A 25565-nucleotide genomic window follows, 5' to 3' on the forward strand; every position below is an offset into this window, starting at 1 on the left:
TATCACTTCCTAATTATATTTCCATTCTCCCTGCTCTCGAGGTCATTCATGTCTGTGGCATCTGCCTGGTAGAAACACCATCTCTCGAGGAGCTATTACACGTCTCTTCCCAACTCCTCATTCAGTGGCCTCACATTGGTAGCTTGAAATCAGCCGCAGTGAGAGTATTTACACCATGGAAATTGGCAAAGGCCGCACATGGAGAACTGGGTGTTAAACCCGTACCCGCACGTGGCTGCCTGCATCTTGGCTCCTCCCCTTCTCAAAGCCCCGCCCCTTGACAGAGTGGGCAGAGGGGCCTGAGGGGGTCCGGGGCACTTCCTGGATGCTGTGTGCATTTTCCTGCGCAAGAGACAGTGCCTGAGAGGAAGACACGGGAGGCCCTGTAGGGAGGCTTGTAGGGAGAAGAAGGCTTGTCCGCCGTGAGCCTCCGTTTCCTCGTCTGCAGCGTGGGAGACGGCAGTGCTACTTTGCGATCCAGTGGAAAGACCCCGAGAGCCTTCAGCCTGGTGCCTGGCCAGGGAACACCTCTCTCTGTGTACTAATAAAAGGAAAACAAAGATGTTTACGAGGCTAGATAAGACGGAAAGGAATAGGCTAGGAAGAGGATGTTTGTCAGTAGCCCAAGAGGCTTTCTGGGGAGCTCAGGGTCAGTTCTGTGGAGCTGGTGTTTTGGGACTTGCTTTCCTGCCGTTTGGTGAAAGTTGTAAGGACAGTTCTTTGCTGAGCGTTCCTGTGTGTCAGGCCAGGCTGTCTCAGGATCCTCTGAACAAACGTACCAGGTGGGACTTATTGGAGCCGCCATGTCGCCTTGGGGACTGGGTAGCCCTATGATCCCCATGTGTCACTGTGGCTGTGTGTCTGTTTTGTACCCTAAGCTCCCATTCGGGGCAGCTGGAAATGGCTAGGCAGTTTGCACCCTGCCCAAAGGTGCCTGCCCAGTGGAGGGGCAGCGTGGGGCTGCAGCAGCCCAGAGAGAGGATGTAATGCATCCTGCCGGACGGGGCACCCCTTTGCAGTTGGCCTGCCCAGAGCAGCATCTTCTGGTGACGAGCACAGAGGCCCCGTGCAAGGCGTGTTCCCCAGTCTCCCCAGGCTGATCCTCCTTTCCCTTGTTACTTCTGTGAGCTCGAGAGCTTTCTGGTGCATCTTTTATTTTTTGCTAAGTTAGCAAGAGTGGGAGAGGCAGGTGGCCTGGAGCTGTGGGTACCTCCCCTCTGCTCTCATCATTCCCTGAGTCCTGAATCCTCACCTTCAGCCTGGAAACTCTGTCCTTGGAACACGCTCGGCCGGCACACAGGACGGGCCAAGGTACTCGGGTCCATAACGTGGGAGCAAACGGAGCTGAAGGACCACGGCCTGGCTTCCTCAGCCCAGGCTGGGACACCTCTGAAGAGTGATCTGGACAGTTTCTCAGAGGTTGCCCTTGGGTTTGAGCTCCAGGTGCCCAGGGCAGTCACCTGGGCATTAACAGTCCCCAGATGGCCCCCCCTTCCCTGCCTCACGTGCCCCCTCCCCTGCTAGAGCTGCCTGGGACCCTCTCGCAAATATACCACCTGCACTAAAATCCTAGTCTCAGGGTTTAATTTTGTCTCCCCTACCCCCCAAAAGATCTGTTCAAGTCCTAAGCCCTGGTGCCTGTGAATGTGACTTTATTTGGAAATAGGGTCATTGTAGTGTAATTAATTAAGATGAGGACATATTGAAATTAGGTAGGCCCTTAATCCGATGTGGCTGGTGAAGAAGACAAGAGAGACAGAGACACACAGGGAGAAGGCCGTGTGGAGACAGAGACAGAGATTAGAGTGTTGCATCTCAAGTCGCGGAACTCCAAGGATTGCCAGGAGAGAAACATGGAACAGATTCTCCCTCACAGCCTCAGAAGGAACCAACCCTGCCGACACCTTGATTTTGAACGTCTGGTCTCCAGAGCCGTGAGAGAACACAGCTCCATTGTTTTAAGGCCCCCAGTCTGTGGTGTTTGTTACAGCAGCCCTAGCACACTCATACGGTCAGCCTCTGGGAACCAGCATAGTCAGTTCTGTTGCTTGCAACCAGCAACCCCAATGGTAGACGCTTCCCAGACGAGGGAATTCCAGCCAGAGCAGAGAGTGACTCACCCTGCACCATTCTGGCTGTGCACTGGTGAAGCTGTCACTGTGCCCTCAGAGTCCTAGAGGCTTTCCTTGCTCCTTGAAGGATGTGAGATGGATTGCACCCCGGCAGGACCCCATCATCAGCACCACTAGGACGCCTCCATCTGGAGGGGAGGGGCTGCTCAGTGGGTCCCGGAGTGTTCATGGTCAAGACCCCGCAAGTCCCCCCTGGGGGCTGGAGAGGGGGGGACGTGACATACCGCGGTGAAGTGCCCCACTGGAGGCTCGGCCCTCCCCGAGCCCCTAACGCAGTGCCTGACGCGTCACAGACTCTCAGAAACATTTGAAGAACTAGGGGGAGGAGCTGGATGGATGGGCGGATAGATGGAAGGGAGGAAAAACAAATGAACAGTGTGACCTCGGGGGTGACTTCCTCCTCTCTGAATCTGGCTTCTGTACCTGAGGTTTCAGTCCTGAAATTGATTCCAGGTGGAAACGAGCAAGGGGAAAAGTATCTAAGAACCATGTGGTTATAACCTGGGACCCTGCGTGCGAGGAGGCAGGAAAGCAGAGGGAAACTTACCTGTCATGGTGGCACTAGTCACGGTGACCAAAGTGGACACAGCCCAGATGTCCATAAGCTCAGAATAGATCAACACCACGGGGTCCATCCACACAATGGAATATCACTCAGCCATGAAAAGGCATGAAGCACTGAGACACACTGCAGCGTGGATGAGCCCTGGGAACATCATGCTCAGTGAAAGATGCCAGTCAGAGAAGGCCACGTAGCCTGTGCTGTCTGTACGAGATGTCCAGAAAAGGCACGTTCATAGGGACAGAAAGCAGATTAGACGTTGCCAGGGGCTGAGGGCGTGAGGGTGAAGGAGGGACTGCTTAATGAGAATAGAAGTTTTCCGGAAATGAACACAACATTGTAAATCAACTATACTTCAGTTAGAAAGAAAAAAGAATTTGTTTGGGGTGATGTAAATATTTTAGAAACAGATAAGAGGCAGGTGTTGCACAATACTGTGAATTTAATCAGTGCCATAGAATTGCACACTTAAAAATGGTGAAAATGGCAAATTTTATGTTATATTGAGTTGGCCAAAAAGTTCATTTGGTTAGTGAATATATTGTTCAATAAAATTCTTGGTGAAAACGAAAAATGTGTCTTTTATTTTTGCTTAAAACCAAACAGACTTTTTGGCCAACCCAATGTATTTTAATTACCACGGTGAGTTTTTTAAAAAGCAGTGGGAACCTAAGGTACATCTTAGGGATTCTGTGAGGGGCTCCTGGTCAGGCTTGTCTCAGCTTCATGGTCCCCTCCTCAGAGGCCTGTTCCCTGATCCCCTGTTTAGACCTCTTCTCGACTTCTTCATAACGTTTACCTCCCTTATTATGATCTGCATGAATTTTTTTTTTACTCTGGCTTTGTTTCATTTTTCATTACCTACCTTCACAGATAAACAGAAAGAAAGCAATTCGTTTCCTTTCTGTGTGGTGTTGGGTTGGTGTTTGTCACATGTCCTGGAGCTGAGCCACGCGTGAAGGCAGGGCCAGTGTCTTCTGGTTTAGGTCAGCTCTCCTCACATGCAGCCAGTGCCTGGCACGTGGTAGGCCTGGGAACTATGAATTTACCGTGAAATGAATGGCTAAATTACATTAAAACCCTCTAGAGCGGAAGAGCAGGGATGGAAAGTTCCAGAAGACTCCCAGGTGCACAGCAGGGCTCAGTGGACACCAGCTGGAGGAGCTGGCCAAGTGTGCACTCTTGCCCTCGACATGCACTGAGATGGCTTGTCCTGGCGTGAGATCCTGGGTTTTTGAGTACCTCTCCGAGGACATCCCATTAGCCATGCACCGAACTTTGCTCCCGGAGCCCAGCGTGTCCTGGAGGTCTCAGGGCGTCAGGAAATGGCATTCAATGCACACTAAACGCTAAGCCCTCTGTTCCAGGGAGAGACATATTTTTAGATCTTTGACATCCGAATTCCAGAGGAAGAGCAAGTAAAGCTTAGAAGAAAATTGGCTTTCTTCCTGCACCAAGCAAACCGGTCCTGGGGTGCATATTTGCTGGTCAGGCCATTAACTCTCTGGAACATTCCAAAGACGGGTAAAGCTCTTGCAGGGGAATGAAGGGGGTGGAGTGCTGAGGGAGGGATGCGGTAAACTGGGGCAGCTCTGGAGACTGAATTCTTTCTCCTTAAATGGAAATGGTTTCAGTTTTTTTCCGGATTATGAAAACAGTGATGTTTACTCTGCCCACATTCAGACAATACAGAAAGTCACAAATAAGTAAAAATATTCTAAATTCTCCGAGACACGAGCTCTGTTGGCATTTTGGTATGTGTGAGTGCCTAGACTTTTTCGTGAAGCAGTTATGATCGGCACACGTTGTTTTCTTAATGGTATTTTGTTCATATTGTTTAAAATTTGTTTATTGAGATGAAATTCACATACTATACAGTTGACCACGTTACAGGGGACAATTCAGTGGGATTTAGTGCATCGACAGTGTTGTGCAACCACCACCTCTCTCTAGTTCCAAAATCTTCCCATCACCCCAAAAGGAAAACCCAGACCTATTAAACAGTTGCTCCCCACCCCCCTTCCCATCCTCGCCCCCTGGCAACCACCAGCCTGCTTCCGGTCTCCATAAATTTCCCTATTCTATTATTTATTTATTTATTTTTGGCTGTGTTGGGTCTTCGTTTCTGTGCGAGGGCTTTCTCCAGTTGCGGCGAGCGGGGGACGCTCTTTATCGCGGTGCGTGGGCCTCTCACTATCGCGGCCTCTCTTGTTGCGGAGCACAGGCTCCAGATGCGCAGGCTCAGTCGTTGTGGCTCACGGGCCCAGTCGCTCCGCGGCATGTGGGATCCTCCCGGACCAGGGCTCGAACTCGTGTCCCCTGCACCGGCAGGCGGACTCTCAACCACTGCGCCACCAGGGAAGCCCAAATTTCCCTATTCTAGACGTTTCATATAAACGTGATCATACACTACGTGGAATTTGTGTCTGGCGTATTATTCATATTGTTTTGTACCGTGCATTTTTCATTGAACGATATATGGTGAATATGTTAATATGATAGATCCGTGTCCTCTTTTTTTTTTTTGGTACACGGGCCTCCCACTGCTGCGGCCCCTCCCGCCGCGGAGCAACAGGCTCCGGGCGCGCAGGCTCAGCGGCCATGGCTCACGGGCCCAGCCGCTCCGCGGCATGTGGGATCTTCCCGGACCGGGGCACGAACCCGCGTCCCCTGCATCGGCAGGCGGACTCTCAACCACTGCGCCAGCAGGGAAGCCCCCGCGTCCTCTTTTCAAAGACGTCATGGTGTTCCAAGGTGTGGATCTGCAGTTATTTGTTTATCCAGCCTCCTTTGGTTGGACCGCCAGGCACTTGCTTCAGTGGACCCTGCATTTGGACTAGTGGAATTGGGCTTCCCACTGAAGCAGCCCAGAATTGGCATTTCCCTACCTGCTTCCTGAAGATATCAGAAGAGGAATGGCTTTGCAAATCTACAGAGGCCTCCAAAAACTCCCCCCAGGGTATGAAAAAGAAAATAGCCACCAGGTCAAAACCTTAAGGGAACCATCTTTACCCAAGTAAGGCAAATAGCGCTGGGACATTCTTGTCCGAGCTGTACCGTAAATGTATGTTCACAGCTACTTTGAAGCAGCCTTGCTGTACCATCCTTTTGCAGGGATGAAAATGAAAGATGGAGATCATGGGTTGTCTGAGATGTTCATGAAGGACGTTGTCAGTCAGGGGTGAGCTGGGATTTGACATGCTGTTGTGTTGTTTTCAGCTGAGTGGCAACGGAGGGCTGGGGCTGGCTGGGGCTGCAGAGAGCGGGGGCCAGGACGAGTTCTTTCCAGAATGTATCCCTTGGGGAGGCAGTTACATGACTACATCCAGAGCTGGGGCTGGTCCAGAGGTGGGCAGGAGGCAGGGGCGTGTGAGAGAGGGGGACCCCGAGCCGACAAAACGGGAAGAATCTCACAGGCGAGACTGAGAAGCAGCTCCCCAGATCCAGGCTCCTGGGACAGGAAGTTGCCAGAGTCAGACAGACCCAGGTTTGAATCCTGCCTCTGCTGCTGGCCAGCTGTGTGACCTGGGGCAAGTGCCTTTAATATTTCTGTGTCTGTTTCCTCATCCGTAAAGTGGGTAAATAATAGCAGTGAGGGTTATGCTGAGAATTCCGTGAAACTCAGTATGTGAGGACCTAGCACGGCGTTGGCACGCAGTGGGAGCTTAATAAATGCTGCCTGCCCTGCAGTGATTATGAATCAACCTGCCCGAGTTCCGACCCTGACGCTTCCCCATATGCTGAGTATGCGCCTCAGTTTCCTCACCTGTACAATGGGGTCAGCAGGTGTAACTACAGGGGAGCGATGGATGCTACCTCAGGGGACCCTCAGGGAGCAGTGCTGGGGCGGCTGCTTCCTCTTAGGAACCTGCCAGTTGTTTGCCCCCATTCCCCCCACCGCCCCCCCCTCCCTCCCTAGAAATGATGGCGCTGCTGCGGGAGGGTTTCTTGCTTGCGGACCTTTAGACCCCAGTTAGATCCTGAACTCCTTGGGGGCAGGGACCGGCTCGTAGGTTTCTTTTGCATCCGCCTCAGCATCACACCTAAAGCATCATCAGTGTGTGAGTGAATCGAGGGTGGGAAGGAGGGAGGAAGCAGGAAAGACCAAAAATAAAAGTAATGATAAAACCAAGCGATCAGCGTCGTCGAGCAGAGCACCCACAGATGTGGTCTCATCTGCTGCCTCCGCAAACCCCCGCAGCGGGCACTTAACTTCTGGGCCCATTTCGCAGGTGAGGAAGACGGAGGCTCAGAGAGGTCATTTTCCTGTATGATGACACAGCTACAGGGGTCCAAGCCAGACTCATCTAATTCCCACACCTGAGCTCAAATCCCTGGCTGTTGAAGTCACGGCCTCAGCGCCGTCCATCTTGGTACACTTGAAGGTGGGATGTAACCCCTAAGTTCTCGCCCCAAAGGAAGAGGAGACATTAGCTGGGCAAGGAGAGGGAAGAGTTCTGAGTGCAAAGGACAGTGTGCGGAAGGCTGCAAGGCGAGGAGGAGTTTGGGGTCCTAGCAAACCTTCCAACACTGACCCCAGACTTATATTCTGGATGCATTATTTTGGCTTCCGGAGGGAGGAGTGTAATATGACCCTTCTCCGCCGGTGGCCTTGGGCAAACCTTTAATTCTCTGAGCCTCGGGGGGCCTCGTCTTTAGAGTGTGGATAAAATAGGACCTGCCCCTCCTGGACTCACGTGACCAAAGGCGTGTACAGGTGCTGGGGGAAAGGTACAGCATTAAACAAACACGAAGGGACAGCTCCACATCCGTGCAGGCCACCTGGCCTGCGGAGCCACCTTCACAGGGACATTGCGCAGGTTGTTAAACGCCTAGAAGGATGAGGATGCCTGGCACGTGGTGGACCGCCAGTAAGAGATGCCCGTCACTGTCACGCCTCCATCATTCTCAGCATCACAGCTTTCAATCAACCACAACAAAAACGAACTGAACACCGGCTCTACACCAGGCACGGTCGTAGGTGCTGGGGACACAGGTGGGAAGAAGACCGAGTCCCTAGGAGGACACGTTGTAGCAGGGAGAAAAACAGTAAACCGAGCAGTGAATCAATACACTGTCCTCCCAGGGTGATCAGAGGTTTGGAGCTATGTAAGGCAGGCAGAGGGGAACGGGGAGCATCAGCTACGGGCGCGTGTGAGCAGAGACCTGGACCAAGTGAGGGCTGGAACCAGCCCGGCCTCTCAGGAGGGAGACACAGCCTGTAAAGGCCCGGAGGTGGGACCTCAGACAGGCCAGGGCGCTGGCCAGGAATGAGCGAGGGGAGAGTGGTGGGACGACAGGAGGGAGGCCAGAGAAGTGGAGGGGCAGGGGCATGGGGCCAGCTGGGGTCTGACCTTTAGCCCAAGGACTTTGGCCTTTAACCTTTAACCCCCGTGGGCTGGGAAGGTGATCTGTTTATTTCGTTTATAAAAGTCCGTTCTTTCTCAGAACACCAGGAAACATCCTTTGTTTAGGACCCTCTGTGAGCATCACCTTGCATGACATGAAATATTTTTCAAAACATTTAATCCTTTAATCTGGGCCCCTCCGTGAAATCGGTTCTTTATCACCCAGGACCATCTGTTGTTCCGGCAGCACCATAAATCACTGGGGCATTTGACTTCTAAGGCGCTTATCTCTTTTGTTTTCTCCAAATTCTGAGAACCGACATTTGAATTTTCCCTGGAGAACGCCCCTGTTAAGGGCTGCCCTTAGGAAGTCACCCACCTGGGAGGCCTTGGAGGTGGGTGGAAAGCGTTTCCCGTCTGATCTCCAGGTTCTGTTAAATTTTATAAATGAGGCTTGATGTGAAAACAGGCTGGGCGGAAAAACCAGCCGTCCATTCCCAGCCATGCACAGGCATCCTCCCTCACCCTCCGAAGGAGGCCAGGGCAGCTGTCACCTCCAATTAGGATTCAAATGGCGGGGCCCCAACGTGGGTCCGATGTTGCTAATTCTTAAGAAAATGAACTGAGTTAATGGTGCGGGATTATGTGCCCTGCCTGCATCTTGGAAATTATTCCTGAGGATACAGGAATTTGGGGCACCCAGCCGAGCAGAGGATGGCAAAAAGGCTGAACCAGGAGTTAGAAGATCCAGGAGTTACAAGATTGCCCCTTTATTTTGGCTTCGTTTCCGCCAAATGTTGGCTTTGTATTCATTTTTCCTTTTCACAAATTAAATGATTTATATAAGGGAGAAAAGATGAACTCTCTGGGTACAAACTACTATACACAAAATAGATAAGCAACAGGGGTCTACTGTAAAGCACGGAATTATATGCAATATCTTGGAATAACCTATAATGGAAAATAATCTGAAAAAATATATATGTATAACTGAATCACTTTGCTGCACACCTGAAATTAACACAATATCGGAAATCAACTCTGCTTCTATTTAAAAAAAAAAAAAGGAATTCGCTGGCTGAAGCAGGGAGGGCCAGGAGCCCCACCCTCCCCAGACTGCACCCCTCCCGCGCTCCACTTGGTCACGGTTTCCTCCCCACCCCCCACCCCGCCCAGTCTTAGCCCCTGGTGGGGGGGAGGGGTCCCTGGGAGGTAGTTTGAGAACCACTGGTCCTTGTGATTGCACGCATCGGCAGATGCGTCTGGTCGGGACCTGTTCTCTGTGACCCGACGCCCCCTACTGGGCGCTGGGAGCAGCGCGTGGAGTTTGCAGCCACCGCAATAGCTGTGGCGGAAGGACGTTCATACATCCTTGACCTTTGAGGGCATATAGCATTGTGTAGCTTGCCTTTTATTTATTTATTTACTAACATATAAGGTTTTTCCTGTCCTTAATCATTCTTCTTAAGTACTTCTACCTTTTAAGTTTTTTAATTGTCTTCTTTAAATTGAAAAAAACTCAATGTGTTCATGGCAATATATATATATATTGGAACCTGTGCAAAAGAGCATGCAATAAGGGAAAAAAAGTGTACAATAAGGAGAACTCTCCCTTGGCTTCAGAACTTAATTCTTCTCTCCAGAGGCAATCTTTGACCAACGGCTGCTGTGTATTCTTGTATATCCTTCCAAAGATGTTCTAGGCCTGTTAAACATATGCATATTACATGTGTGTGCATATGAATATTTGAAAACATAGGTGAAGAGCAGACAAACTGTTCTATATCTTAATTCTCTTCATGAACCACCATCTCTTGGGGATCTCTCATCAGCAGGTTTAGTGGCTGCGTGCTACTCCAGTCTGCAGTCTGCATTATTTACTTGGACAGTACAAGGTGCAGGATTTTGCAATACATATATGTTGGGGGAGATCGGGGGATCAGTGGGTAAAGCATTTTAGATGGGTGGAGCGATTCAGGCATAAGCCAGAGGCGGGGCAAGCCGGGGTGGGTTTTCCCCCAAAGAACCTACTCTGTATCTAACTCTGTGCGTGAGTGTGCACGTGTGTGTGCGCACACCTGTGTCGGGATGTGTAAGACCTGCCCTCCATACACCCCACCTCCATATTCAGAAGCAGAACAGTGTTCCCGGCATAGATGGGGTCTGGTGTGACTGGAACTCTCCCAACCCCGCCTCTAAAATGCTTATTTTATTGGTAATGCGTCCACACTTCCTATATGTTAAATAGGATATCTTTTTTTTTTTTTTTTTTTTTTTGCGGTACGCGGGCCTCTCACTGCTGTGGCCTCTCCCGCTGCGGAGCACAGGCTCCGGACGCGCAGGCTCAGCGGCCATGGCTCACGGGCCCAGCCGCTTCGCGGCACGCGGGATCCTCCCAGACCGGGGCACGAACCCGTGTCCCCTGCATCGGCAGGCGGACTCAACCACTGCGCCACCAGGGAAGCCCAGGATATCATATTTTTAACTCTTTCTGGAAACATAGTACCAGAAAGTGTGAAAATCCTGAGTTCAGCTCCATGAATCCCCACAAAACGAACACACCATGGAACCAGCGCCCAGATCAGGAAGCAGAACGGGGCCGGCCCCCAGGGACCCCAGACCCCCTTCAGGTCACCACCCACCAGGGGACCACGCTCCTGTTCTCACACCAGACATCAGCTTTGCCTGTTTTTGAACGAAAACTGTAGATGGATTCATACTATATGTTCTCTTGTGAGCTGACTTCTTTTTTTTTCTCGGTGTTATGCCTGTGACGTTTATCCAAGCCGTTTGCTAGGTGAATTTATTCATTTTGTGTGTGATCTGTAAATTCTCAAAGCTCTATATAAACAGATGAATTATAAGAAGTATATGAATGTGTGTGTATCTATTGTGTTTGTATACGTATATATGCCGTATTTTATATGTAAATACATACATATATGTACATACATACATATAAACATCAGGATGGACGCTTAACATACAGCTCTTATCCAGATTCATTTCTCCTTTTTGCTGCTGATGGGCTTACAGTCATTTCAGTTTGGGGCTATTACAAAGAGAAACAGCAGCCTTTCATCCTCAGAGCAACCCGCTGAGGCTGGTTGTGCTGTGATCACGCGAGGACGCGGCGGCTCAGAGAGGCCCAGCGACTCGCCCGCGGCGCACAGCACCCGCCCCGTCCCGCTAACGCCCCCTCTTCCCGCAGGCCGAGGAGGCTGGCGGTCCCCGACAGGCGCGAGCCGACCGCTGCCCGCCGCCCCCGCGCTCGCTGCCCCCCGGCGCCTGCCAGGCGGCGCGCTGCCAGGCTGACTCTGAGTGCCCGCGGCACCGGCGCTGCTGCTACAACGGCTGCGCCTACGCCTGCTTGGAGGCCGTGCCGCCCCCGCCAGGTAGGTGCTCCAGGCCGGGGGAGACGGGGTGGGGGGGCGCGGGGAACTGTCCTACCCAGCGCTGCCCGACTGGAGGAACAGCTGGGCTTAAACCTGGACCACCTGGGCGGGCCGCCCTGTGAGATGGGAGCATAGCGCTCCTGGAGCAAGCGTCCAGCTGCATGCACTGAGCGCCTGCTGTATGCGGGGCTCGCCACTGCGGGCAGAGAACTGCAGTCCATGGGCCGCCCGTTAAAAGGAAAATACCCCTCTTATGAAGATGGGGGAGATTTCTCATAAAAAATCCAGATTTCCAGCCTTTCTTTTAAAAATTTTTTTTTTAATTTTATTTATTTTTGGCTGCGTTGGGTCTTCCTTGCTGCGCGCGGGCTTTCTCTAGTTGCGGCGAGCGGGGGGCTACTCTTCTTGCTGTGCGCCGGCTTCTCACTGCGGTGCCTTCTCTCGTTGTGGAACAGGGTCTCTAGGGCGTGGGCTTGGTTGCTCCGCCTCCTGTGCGATCTTCCCGGACCAGGGGTCCTGTGCCCTGCATTGGCAGGCGGATTCTTAAGCACTGCGCCACCACGGAAGTCCTCCAGCTTTTCTTAAAAATACTGGACCGCATTCCCTAGGCCACCATCTGCTGGAGCCTCAGGTGCCCCTAGAGGGCAACGGGGGCGGCCTCCAGGTTTCCAGGGACCCCACAAGGCCCACTTCACTCATGACGCCTGGCCCTGGGGGTATTTGAGATGGAGACCTGACACCTTAGTGATCCAGGTGGGCATGCAGACTCCTGGGTTCAATCAAATCCACTGGCTAGCTGGTCACCAACTTAAACCCCCACTTGTAAAGCAGAGCTGAAAGGAGAATGTGCAGGTCACGCGGAGTGCCGCATCCGGAAGTGCTCAGCCCCGCCTCCGGCTAGGAGCAGAGAAGCAGTAGGATGTTTGTTGCATCTGAACCGGGAATCTCTTTGGGAGACACAGGCCTCAGGGGTTCATCTGTGGAGCGAAGGAGTTTCAGATCCCTTCTGGAGAGGTTTGGGAGGGGAGGGAAGGGAGCCTGGGGGGAATACAGGGTGGGGCTGATTATGGGCAGCTGAGTGGAGAAAAGGTGCCCTAGAAGTTTCCTCCGCTCCCAGCCTCCAGGGGCTGAGCCTTTGGAGGACTGCAGCCTGTTAGGACTGCACTTTCGGCCAGAGGCTGTGGTCCCCCGGGCCTTCATTACTACCCCCTCCTCAAGGCCAAGGTAAGAACGAACACACTCAGTTCTCTTTGGGGTGAGGTCACAGCGACGACAAGGGACTCGGCACCCTTAATAATGCTCATAATTACAGTCTGTGCTGCCTTTGAGCACTGCCTCATGGCCACGCTGGCTCCTACAGGGCCTCTTATGAGAAAGACAAAATAGCACCCCTTCCTCTTGGAGGAAGCACGTAAAAGTATGCCCATCTGGTTGGACAAGTCAAAAAGGTGCCCCTTCCTTTGGACTGAGACAGGGCATAGGAACTCCAGCCTTACTTGCTGCCTAGAACAGGTGCTTCTGAGCAGTGCACAAACTGTACAACTGTCCATGACATTCCAAATAGCCTTTCCTTACACCATCTCATTTAATGCTCACACAGTCCCACGGGGTGGAGAGACCACTATCAGCCCTGTTTTACAGCTGAAGACACGGGAGCTCAGAGAAGCTGAGTACGTTGCCCAAAGTCACACAGCAGGCAGAGCTGGCATTTCCATTTAGTCTTCTGACTGTGGAGAAGTGTCCACTGCCTTAGGCTCTGAGTGTAGGGTTACGGGGCCCCAGGCTCATTTGTGGGATCCCTCACAGCCCAGAACATCCTTCCCCCAGACAGCCACACAGCTCACTTCCTCACCTCCTTCAGATCTCAGGCAGAGGTGGTTACTTTCTCAGGGAAATTTCCCTCTCTAAATGGTAATCTTTCCTCTGGCCATTGCTAACTGCCTTCTGGCTTAAGCTTTCTTTATAGCCCAGTCTAGAATATTGTGTTTCATTTGTTTCCTGACCATTCCCCTGACTTGAAGGTCAGCCCCATGAGGCAGGAGGTTTGGTTTGTTTCATTCACTGCTGTATCCCCACTACCTGAAATAGTCTCTGGACTCATAAAAGGTACTCGATGAAGAACAGATGAAGCAATGAAGGCCTAGCTTTCACTGGCCAACGGGAAGAGCCGACAAAATATTAGCCATAATAAGAATTACGATAATAATATCTAGAACAAGGTTCCTCGCCCTCGGCACTCTTGACGTTTGGGCTTGGGTAATTCTAGTTGGGGTGGGCGGTGGGGCGCTGACCTGGGCAGTGTAGATTTTGAGCAGCATCCCTGGCCTCCACCCACTAGGTGGCAGTGGTGGCCCCACCCCACACTGGGACAACCAAAAATATCTCTAGACTTCACTAGATGTTTCCTCGGGGCGGGGGCACAATCGCTCCAGATTGAGAACCGCACATCTAACATGACTTGAAATGCACCGGGCCCTGTTCTAAGCAGCTTACACACTTCCTTGCAGGCAGCCTGTGGGTCTCCTCCAAAGCAGACCCCGAGATAAGGTCTTGAGTGAGGGGAGTTTATTTAGCAGGTGACCCCAGGAAGTTCTAGTTGGGGAGTAGAGAGGCGAGACCCTGGGCCTCCAGGCCTTTAGGGCCTGCATATTGATGGGAGACCTGGACCAATTTCAGTATTCCAAAAAGTATAGCAAAATGTGTACGTTTCCCTGTACAGGAAAAATTAATACATTTCCTGTTTAGTAAAAAATAACATTGAAAATACATTTTCTGACATTAAGTCCGAGGCAGTGGGGAAAAGGAGGGAAGAACCAGGAGATTGGAAATAGAGGCTCTGGAACCACATCTCACCCCTCTCGTGTGGAAGTTGTAAACTGCTGGTTCTGCTGTTCCCCTTTCCACACTGAGAGCAACCTTCTTATAACCATATTGTGCTCTTTTAAAGAAAGAGCTAACTGGTATTTTTACCAATCCCTATCTAGGTACTTTCAAAGGCACTGGACAGCACATCAATCTCTTTATTTTGGAGTCAGACTAAAGCAGAGGTCATAAACGATTGTGATCCCAGACCAGTTTTATTTAATCTCCAAAGTACTTAAAATTAAAAAAAATTATTTGCCAACATTTAAAACCAAGAGTTTATATTTTTTAAAATATAGACCTAAAGTTTAAAAACACACACACACAAAAACCACCCAGAAGTTCTGGGAACAGCTGGCCAGAGCTGACCAGCCGCTGACCCAGTGAGGCAGGAACACTCTCCTGTTGGCCGTGATCCTACCCAGCCTACCGTCCTCCTTTATGTTACCTATCTGTCTCCAGAGGCATTTGGGTTTTCAATCCCTGTTTGGGGTTTTGAAGACCGTCCAGTCTACTACATGGTCACTCTTCCTGTTAAAAATGTGTTGGTTAGAGAACAGGCCATGATGCTGTAACAAAAAGACCCACAAACTCAGGGGCCCAACCTATTAGACATTTACTTCTCCCTCGGTTAAAAGGCCGGAGTCGACAGGTGGTCCATGACAGGCAGGTGGCTCCGCTCCAGTCACCCAGGGACCCAGGTTCCCTCTGTCTCGTTGCTCCACGTGGTGGCTCCCAGTCTGCAGGAAGCTGGAAAGAGAGAGGGAGGGGAGCCGACAGGTAACCATACCAGTGAAAGCTGGGATGTGGCGTGGTTACTTCTGCTCATATCCAATTGGCCAGAACTCAGTCACGTGGCACACCTTGCTGCATGGGAGGCTGGGAAACGTAGTCTCCAGCTTGGCCAGCCAGTGCCTAGCCGAAACTCAGGAGTTCTGTTACTAAAAGGAAGGGATGAACTTTTGCTGGGGAACCGAGTTGTTTCTCCTGCGGGGAGGCTCTGTGTTTCATCACGAGATGTAGGCTCCCCATCCCCAGAGGCTGGGGCATTTCTCAGCTGCCTGAGGAGGGCCTCGATTTCACCATCTATCATCTTGTCAGTTTTAGACTGGCTAGTGCAGCCGAAACCTCGATGGCTTGGGGGCAACGGCTGGCTCCTGGACGGCCCTGAGGAGGCATTGCAAGGTACCTGCAGGGCGATGCCCAACCGACAGCAGAGCCAGGGTCCCCCCTTCTCAGTGCCCCCAGAAAACTGAGAACCAGGGTCAGCCTCTGCTCCGGCAGGCTGCCTGTCCTCTAATACCTGGCCCGCTTGGACCCTCCCCACCCCGACACGGAAGGGGGTGGCTGGGGCTTGGCCAGGCTCTCAGAATCCGCAGAACAGTGTGGGGTTTGACTGTCCCTGGCAACGGGGCCTCCTCCCTGGGTGGAGAATTCAGAGGGAGGGGGCTTGGGGTTTTCAGATCCCTCAAGTCACCATAAGGGGTTCACTGTTCCCTGCTGACGAGGCCTCCTTCCGGGGTGCGTGGAGAACAGTTTCTGAAAGGAATGGCAGGAGGCCCAGGGGCCTGGACCACTGTGGGGGTGCGGCTGTGCGGGAGCACCTTTGCGTTTGTGCAGCTGTGCTTGTGACCCTACGTACATCCGAGTGCGTGACCGTGGCTGTCAGGGTGTGCGGCTGTGCGTGAAGCCAGCTGGCTGTGCTTGTGGCCGTGTGTCTGAGAACTTGTGCATCCGTGTTCGTGCAGATGTGTGCGACTGTAGGGGTGTGTGTGTGTGTGTGCAGGATTTGTGTGCGTGTGAACGTGGGTGTGGATATGGCTTTGTGTGTGTGTGTATACGTGTGTTAGGACTTGTGGGACGGCGAAAATGTGTGTATGTGATATGTGTGTGTATAGGATCTTGGTGGGTAAACATGTATGTACGTGTGATTATAAGCACGAGCACGTGTGTTTCACTGTGTGGGGATGAACATACATGTAGTGGGTTGGCCAAAAAGTTCGCTCGGTTTTAAGTAAAAATTGACGTTTTTCATTTTCACAAAGAACTTTTCTGGAACAACGCATTCGCTAACCGAACGAACTTTTTGGCCAACCCAGTATGCATGTCACGACGCATGCATGCGAGGGCGTGTTTGGGATCATGTGACTCTGGGCTGCCCCCGTGTGCATGTGTGTGTGCAGAGACGCCAGGCACAGCGTGCAATCTGGGGTGCCGATGAGAGGCGGCCCCCCTGCCCCCATAGGGGCCACCCCTGAGCCCCCCGCGTGTGTGTCCCCCGCAGCAGAGGCCTGCAGCACCACAGAGGACGGGGCCGAGCCACTCCTCTGCCCCTCAGGCTATGAGTGCCACATCCTGAGCCCGGGTGACCTGGCTGAGGGCATCCCCAACAGCGGGCAGTGTGTCAAGCAGCGCCGGCCGGCAGGTGAGTGTGGACACCGAGCCCCACCCCACTCTCCCCGGAACCCCCCACGGGAGACCCGTCCCAAAGGAAGCCCCCGCCCCTGAGCCTGGCCACGCCCTCCTCCTGTCCCCTCTCTGCCCTGCTCCTCTGCACCTTCTCCCTCCTCATGTGAGCAGGATGCGGGCAAACCCCAGCTCGGCCACCTCCTGCCTGGCTGACCTTGGGGTCAGTTGTTTCAAATCTCTGAGCCTCGGTTTTCTTATCTGTAAAATGGGGCCACTTCATGCTGGGTTATGGGGATTAATTGAAATCATACGTGTGATGCCAGAGCAGAGACTAAAGGTGCTCAGTAAAAGGTGGATAATTTGTATCTATCTATCTGTCCCTTTTAAACTGCACAGAATTTGAATTGTCTGAGAACCCGTAACTTCTCTCTGCTAGGACTGTTCAGTGTGACTTAATTAGTATTTGTCTTTGGAGACAAGGCAATAAATAGTTCAGTGAAGGGCCTGAATAGTGGGGCTTTAGTTTGCATACTTTTCCCCAGGGGGGCAAGGACGGCAGAGGAGGGACTGCTGAGGGTACCTAAAAGCCACTCCTGCCTCATGCAAGGTGTAAGGTGGAGAGGCTAGGCATGGAATTTGCCAGAAATGTGTGGCAAACGAAGAATCGGGAACTCCAGGGAGATGGAGGGTAACCATGTCAAAGTTGAGCTTATTGGAACTTTGAGACCATACCCTCCAGGGCCCACGTCCCCACTTCAGCATCTCTTAGTCCTAATAGCTGAGGATAGCACCTCGGTCAAAATCGAGGATAATCACAGCGACCTTACCGGCCCAGAGAACCCATCACATGCGCTATCTGGCAAAGCATTTCTTTTTCCTCATTTGAGAATTTATTTCTCTGAGGCGTTTCAAGAAAGACATAGATGTTAAATCTGTCATGCATTTAGCGTCAGCGTCATTGCAAGTAATAAAATTAGGAGACATGGAACTGTCTCAGGAATCCTGGTTCCTGGAATTCTGAGCTTTGAAAAGAATTACTTATAAAAGGATTGGAACCAACCAGGAATCTGAGATTTCTCCTACATTCCACTTGCTATTTAGGGTTATGAGTAGGTTCTCCAGCCAGACAGCCAGGGTTCCAGTGGCCACTTGGCCCCTTACTGCTGTGTGTGGCAAATCGCCCAACCTTTTCAGGCCTCGCTTTCCTTATCTGTAAACAGGGCTAATAGTAGTTAAGCTACTTCATGGACTCTTTGAGGAGCCAGTGAGTTAATCCATGTAAATAAACCATGTCTGTAGTTTCGCAAGCACAGAACCGAATCCCTTCTGTTGGCACCACTGCTGTCTGTAGACACCACAGTGGACGGAGTACGCAGGTGGACGGGATACGCCGTCCTTCGGACATACAACCCCAAGAACAGGCCAGCCTGTAGGAACCCGCTGGAAGGAGCAGCTTTTTCCAAAAGAGCTGGGGATGGTGGGGGTTAGTCAGGAGTCCTCTGAACCGAAATGTCATTTTTATAACTGGAAAGGCCTGGAATTATGTGGCCTTTCTCATCTCCTGATCTCACTCATTCAGTTATATGACCTCCAAGACCAGAGTAAGCCAGACAGGTTCAAACCCGTTCTCGAGGGACCAAACCAGTTCAAAAAGGACCCACTTCAAGGGTGGAGATAAACAAAGAGACAGCCAGGTGGCTGTACCGATGACACCCAGGGTTGACTGAGGCCCTTGTGGGCGCTCCCCTAAGCTTCAGTGCGAGCCTGCAAAGGCAGAAGTATGACCAGGAGCAGTGTCGAGTGGGATTAAGACTGCAGGCCACTGAAATGGGTTCAAATGCTGCGGCGTTCTTCCTGGGTGACCTTGGGCAGCTAACCTAAGCTTTCTTAGCCTCAGTTTCTTCATCTGTAAAATGGAGCAGTGAGGGTCACGATAGTAATTGCTTCTTGGGGTAGTGATGAAGCTTGAATGAGAGAACACTTATAAAGTGCTTAGGGCAGCGCCTGACGCATAGTAGGTCCCCAACCAATGTGCGCAGCCGTCACCTGTCTTCCGGAAGAGGGAGGGCTGGAGATCAGAAACGTGCCCAGACAATGCATACACCTACCAGGGAGCAGAGTGAGAATTCCAAGCCTGGCCACCTGCTCCAAAGCCCATGGGTGTGTGGCCTCCCCCACCCATAGGAATGATCGGAGCCTTCTAGATAGAAATGTAATTGAAATTTCCCCTAGCCTTGTCCCCAGAGGGCTGTCACTTAGCAGTAATTATTGGTAATTGTACAGGAGTTTGGAAACATCTTAAATTCCAACAACTTCCCTTGGAGCAATGGTCTCTGGGAATAGAGGAGCACTCTTGTCCCAGGGTAACCAAACAAGAAGCCTCGGATTTTAAGTGTTTAAAAAACTGCATATTTGAGGTCATTTCTTTTTTTAATTTTTTAAAATTTTTTGGTTGCGTTGGGTCTTCGTAGTGGTGCACAGGCTTCTCATTGCAGTGGCTTCTCTTGTTGTGGAGCACGGGCTCTAGGCGTGTGGGCTTCAGTAGTTGTGGCACGTGGGCTCAGTCGTTGTGGCTCGCGGGCTCTAGAGCACGGGCTCAGTAGTTGTGGCGCACGGGCTTAGGTGCTCCACGGCATGTGGGATCTTCCCAGATCAGAGCTCGAACCCGTGTTCCCTGCATTGGCAGGCAGGTTCTTAAGCACTGCGCCACCAGGGAAGAACTGAAGTAATTTCTGACTTACAGAAAAGCGGCAAGGAGAGTACCTTGGAGCCTCCACCCTAATTCATCAATTGTTAAATACTCTTTCCTTTATCGTGCTCTCTCTGCCTCTCCCCCAACCCTGCACTCTCTCTATATATAAATCCACATAGTTACTTTTGGGGACTATCTGAGAATAAGTTACAGATCTCCTGCCCACGCCTAAGATGCAGGTCTCTGCTGAGAGCTGGCTGCTACAGGGGGCCAAGGACCGCTGTGAGTTCAGCCTGGACCCTGACGTCTGAGGAGTTCATGTCTTTCTTGAGAGGAAAATGAACATCAACACAGGCAGTAATCTGATTTCTCAGAGAGCAGGGTCGGGGTCCTCAGTGCATCTTTTTATTTTATTTTATTTTACTTTATTGAAGTAGAATTGATTTCCAACGTCACGTTAGTTTCAGGTGTACAACACAGTGATTCAGATATACGCACACACATATATATATCTGTTCCTTTTCAGGTTGTTTTCCCGTAGAGGTTATTATAAGATATTGAGTAGAGTTCCTTGTGCTACACAGTAGGTCCTGGTTGGTTATCTGTTTTAGACATAGTCGTGTGTACATGTCAGTCCCAACCTCCTAATTTATCCCCACCTCGTGCATCTTCTGAGTGGGTTCCATGCTGCTCCGATACTGACCATCCAAGACTGAGATGTGGGAGATGAGCCCCCCCCCCGACTCTTCCCTCTGACAAAGTGACTTCACTGGATGCTGCCTGGGAAGGACAACAGGGTGGCACAGCCCAGAGCAGGGGCTCAAATCCATTGGTTTATTTTGTAAAAGTGACACCTCTGGTAAACACATCTGGTGTGAGGAAGGGGTCCGGCTCCGCACAGACCACCGTCTCCTGCCCATGGCATCAGGGGCCATAATTCACCCCCAGGGAGAAGGGAGGAGCAGGAATGTTTCCGAGAGCCTCCGGCCTGGAAGAATTTTGCCGTTTGCTTCAGGAAATAGCCGTAAATGGAAAAATTGTGGTAAATGGTAGTCGTTGAGCTTGCTGATAAGCTCTCTGCCCGAGGGTGCGGGTCAGCCGTTGGTTCTGTCGCCTTGTACAGTAAACGTCACTGCTGGTCCTGGACACCCTGATGACTGTTAGGATAGCCACAGAAGAGAAGGAAACAAAATGCCCCTGCGTACATAAACATGATTTTGATGGAGCTATGACTGGCGTAGAATATTAGTTTCAAGGGCACAAATGTGATTTATTAACCTTACAGCGGTCAGAGGAGACGATGCACAGGGGGGAGGGGGGCGTTTACCGATAGACGCGTTGCCACGTGCAACGTCTGCGTGATCTGGCCAGACTTCTCCGCTCTCCCACGTGAAGTTTCCCCAACTCCCACCAGAAGATGTTTTACTGATGCGACAGGGCTGGGCCTGAGGAAGGAGGTGGTTGATGACAACCAACAGTGGGGACTGGGTCGTTCTGCTTCTGCATTTAATCAGCCGCAGTGTCACACGCCACTGTAGCTTCTGGAAAATTCCACCGGACACCTGTGAGAGAATGAGAGTGGAAAACACAAATAATTTCTAAGTTTTGGCCTTATAAACTCCCCGAAAGGAGTTTAATCCTCTCACTTCTTTTCCAGATGGGCGATTCTTACGACACAAATTTTACAAAGAATATCCAGGTAAGAGAAGAACCGTTCGTACTTTGCGGAGGGTACTAAAAAGGGCAGTGGGCATTTCTGGGGTGAAGAAAAGAAACCCAACGGACTGTTCTGAGAACTACGGTTTGACGCTGCTATGAAGGAAAATGACTGTATTCTCCGTGGTTGATTTTATGCTGTCAGATGGCATGTTGGGGGTAAGGTGCTAGGATGCCAAGATGCTTCTGTTGTGAAAAATCTCTCCTCTAACCTGTGTGGTCCTCCACGTGGGCAGGAGCCATTCCAGGCTGCAGGCTGGGACTGAGGCAGCAGCTCAGGGATGGCTCATAGCAGACAAAATGGGAATTAGATTGGGAAATAAGGTAGAAGCCCTGTTGTCTGATGGTGGGCAAGAGGGGCTTACAGCAAACACAGCTTCACGCTAAACATCAGAACCTGGGACTAGACGTGCAAAAGTTCCTCCTACTTTCATTGAAGAATTAGAAAATATGGTTGACACCATCCCTCCAGCCAGTCATCCATCCAGCTGTCCATCGATCCATCCATTCTTCCATTCATCCACCATATCTTTTTAAAGAATTGACAGTACACAGGGCTTCCCTGGTGGCGCAGTGGGTGAGAGTCCGTCTGCCGATGCAGGGGACACGGGTTCGTGCCCCGGTCCGGGAAGATCCCACATGCCGCGGAGCGGCGGGGCCCGTGAGCCGTGGCCGCTGAGCCTGCGCGTCCGGAGCCTGTGCTCCGCAACGGGAGAGGCCGCAACAGTGAGAGGCCCGCGTACCGCAAAAAAAAAAAAAAAGAAAAAAAAGGACACCTTAGACTAGGATGTCAAGGAAGGCTTCCTGAGGAGGGGATATTGAAGCCCAGTGTCGAGAATAAGAAATAGCGGGCAGAGGGACAGCAGATGTGGAAATCCTGAGGTAGGATGAACTTGGCCATCACAGCAGCCGGAGTGCGTCGTGAGCATGGGGCTGGGGTGGGAAATGGCAGGAGTTGAGGGCAGACCATACGGGCTGGGGGAGCAGCTGCAGGTGGGGACTGGGGGACCTCTTTGGGGGAGGAGAGGGGCAGGGCCAGGGCGCCGGGCCAGGCTGAGGTGTTTGGACTTGGTTTGGCCGGTGAGCCGTGAGCATCTGAGCAGGAATAAACACACCTTCCCTGACAGAGCCCACTTCCTTTCGCAGAGGGTGGCTTCAAAAATGTGGCAGAGCACGGGAAAGGACGGCAGAAGCACTTTCAGTAAAGCGACGGCAGTGGGTAAGTGGGAGGCGGGATGGGTCAGCGACAGCGGGTGGCTTTGGGCAGCCAGGTGTCCGAGGTAGCTTTCATCACGAAGTTGAACAGTGGGAGGGCGAGAGTAGGGCTTTACCTACGGGGAGAATTTGAAAATTCCCTTCTAATTTCAAAGTGAACATATGAGAGCTCTGGGCCTGCTCAGAAATGGAAGTTTCTATAGCCCTACATCCAAGGACCAGACTAGATTGTAACTTACACGTTCCTTTGCCGTCATGCCTCTGTGAACAGACAGACGAGCCCTCCTGTGTCCCATGAAGTTGGTCCCTCTGTCTCCCTCCCTCTGCCACGCGGTGCTATCCGGGGCCAACTCTCAGGCACGAGCCGGGTGCCCAGAGGTTCAGCAGTCATTCGTGGAAACCTCCAGCATGCAGGCGTGGTGCTGGGGGGACGCCGCGGATGAATCAGGGCTCCTGCTCTCGGGGGCTTACATCCTAGTAGGAGACTAAACTGGGCAACCAGTAAACCAGCAAGAAAGGCCCAGACTGCAATAGTGTCGTGAAGGAAGCTGGACAGACAGGTGATGTGATGCGGGGTAGCCAGGCGAGGAGGGAGCGGCTTCAGATCCGGGCGGGGAAGGAAGGCCGCTGTGAGCAGAGCCACGATATCTGAGCCAAGATCTGACATGGGCTCCCAGGCAGGCGGAGCGGGAAGGGCAGAGGTCCCGAGGCAGGAAAGATCTTGGTTTGAGGAACCCCAGGGAGGCCACTGGGGTGGGAACAGAATGATGGTGGGGAAGGCTGGCATCAGAGGCGACCAGGTAAGGAAGGCACAGGCTCTGCTCTCAGATGCTCTTCAAGGTGAGATGCAGGTGGACGCAAAGGTCCAGGGGTCTTGGCCAGGAAAACCTGAACACCCACCCAGCGCTGTGATAGCTCAAGTCTGTGCATGGTAAACAAAAGCCCTTGAAAGGGGATGATTCCCCCACCCACCGCAGTGCCCTTGAAAGGCAAACATCAGGTTTGAGATTCAGAATACTCAGGTGTGAGTCCTGCAGGAAAGTCTAGAGTCCACGGGGATTGACGCCAACACATCTATTACCTAATGATGACAGGAACAGTTCTCGGAGTGGGTCTGACCCACCTGAGTCTGTGAACCTTACACAGGAACGTGCTGGGGCCAGTGGGAAAGAAAGGGACAGTGAGAGATGATTTGGGATGGCTCTTAAGAACCAGCCGGCTCCACCACAAGGTGACCTTAGGCAAATGACTTCCACTCTCCAAGCCTCAGTCTCCTCATCTGTAAAATGGGAGTGACAGGGAGGGATGCGTTAGGAACTAAGTAAGATAGGAGGGGAGACAAGATGGCGGCGGCGGAGGACACAGGCCCATCCCCCGCAATGAATGCATCAAAACTACATCTCCACGTGGAGCACCGCTCACTGAAAACAAACTGGAAACTGGCAAAAAGATTCTCGTGCAACCAAGGTTGTAAGAAAGATCCCCACAGAATCAGGTAGGAAGGGAAGAGGAAGATGGAGCCTAGAGAGACTTAGCAGTGAGTTAAGAATTTAGTCTTATTGGAAACTGGCATCTTTCTGGTGTTTCTGGTGGGTGTGGAGGAAGTAGATGACACACTTTTGACCCCACGTTCTTGGGTTCATACGAACCCAAGCAGCGGTTCATATTCATTCCCTCTTTGCTTCCCTTGCAGCCAACCTGGAAGAACATTCCTCCACTTTCTGCTAAGCCTCAGAAACCGTTGGGTAAACAATGATTTGACCCCCAGAGGTCATGCCCAGCTCAACAGAGCATGACCCCAGAGATGCTTGGAGACAGGACCCCTGGCTCTCAACCCCTGGGTGGCCCCACCTGGCAGGGTGACTTCGTGGGAGCCACTCGCCTGTTCCGGGTCCCTGTTTTATTGTCCTGGAAACGAGGCCTACCTAGCAGTCCCCTTGACCTTGCAGCTCCCCAGATCTACCGTGGGAAGTCACTGCCTCTGTGAGCTGTGTGAAGCCCCTTTCTAAGACAGATGTCAGTGTCTTGGCTGGTACAGATTTCTTCCGGGTTTGGCTCTTGGAGGCATGTCCCCATCCCAAATGTCCTCAAGATACGTTTGCTCATCATAAAATGGAAATGAACTTACCTACTTACGCGTGATTCATAGAGTCCACCACCTGATGATCTTAAATCGGAGGTGCTGACGCCGTAGGGTCCTGGGAGTGGGAGGTAGGCGGGTGTGACTGGGATGAGGTTTCAGCTCAGCTCTGCTTCTGGACCCCCACACTGTCTGGGCCACACGTGTACCGTGTCAGTGTGGGTCCCTCTGAAGCAGAGGGAGGAGGATTGGGTTCATTAGGAAGGTTCCTGGGAAGAACTAGCAGAGGGGTGGGGCAGTGGGACAGGAAGAGAAGAGGTCCTACCAGGTGATGTAAGACGGTCCCGAGGCAAGATCCCGTGGGGGTCCCAGAGGCGGCCTGTGTCCCACCAGGACCAGCTCCAGGGGCGGCACCAATACAGGTGCTCACAAGGGGCCCGCATGTTCATTTTGCAAATGATGTAAGTGGGTTTGAGTCCCACTGTGGCGCTGGCCCCTTGAGAAGGCAAGGGAGCCGAGCCCCGCTCAGCGGTGGGGTGAGGGCTGTCCCTTGGAGGAGCAGTTGTCAATTCCAGGGGCAGCCCACCCCCTGCCAGGGAGGGGACCCAAGAGGACACGGGCAGAGCCCTGGGGGCATCTGTTACACAATGCAAACGGACACACACATCCACCGGCTTTTGGGGGAAATGATTCAGTTCACTGGGCATGTAACACAGCCCCACTGGTGACCGATAGGGATCGATGATCAATCATTGGGCAGGGCTTGACCTTTCAAATTCCAAGATGGGCTTGTGCGGAGGCTCCTGAGTGCCCGTATTTTAAAAACAAGCATGTCTCCTCACCCCTGCCCCGCCCCTCACGGTCCTCCCCCGGCCCACACATCCACACTTTTTCTCCAGATACCATCCAGACTCTCTTGGAAAACACGCCAAGTGCAATTTAAAGTGGAGACTGATGACCGATGGGCCTTTTTCTGGTCGTTTCTGAGAGTCCGTGCGTTCACATTGCTCAAGAATTATTTTGATGGTTGCTTTGTTTTTGTGTATGGAACATGTGAGAGAAAAACAGTCAAGCGATTCATGTCAAAGTTGTGTAAAGTGTGCCTTTGTCACACTGGCTGGGGGAGGTTTTGACCTTCCCGCTGATGGAAAAGG

The 25565-nt window shown here is 52.0% G+C and overlaps 1 protein-coding gene across 2 annotated transcripts in view; it reads left to right on the forward strand.

Moving 5' to 3' along the window:
- The window catches only part of WFDC1 (WAP four-disulfide core domain 1), a 70111-nt gene extending 45682 nt beyond the window's left edge, over nt 1-24429 (forward strand). For both annotated transcript variants that reach the window (XM_060289468.1, XM_030863189.3), the window contains 6 exons: nt 11254-11437; nt 15401-15484; nt 16584-16724; nt 21058-21099; nt 22263-22335; nt 24025-24429. In XM_060289468.1, the coding sequence (XP_060145451.1) occupies nt 11254-11437; nt 15401-15484; nt 16584-16724; nt 21058-21099; nt 22263-22321 (510 nt within the window). In that variant the 3' untranslated portion in view covers nt 22322-22335; nt 24025-24429. The remainder of the gene's footprint in view (nt 1-11253; nt 11438-15400; nt 15485-16583; nt 16725-21057; nt 21100-22262; nt 22336-24024) is intronic.
- The last annotated feature ends 1136 nt before the right edge of the window (nt 24430-25565 follow it).

This window comes from Globicephala melas, chromosome 19, assembly GCF_963455315.2.
Source record: "Globicephala melas chromosome 19, mGloMel1.2, whole genome shotgun sequence".
In the NCBI taxonomy this organism is placed as follows: Eukaryota; Metazoa; Chordata; class Mammalia; order Artiodactyla; family Delphinidae; genus Globicephala; species Globicephala melas.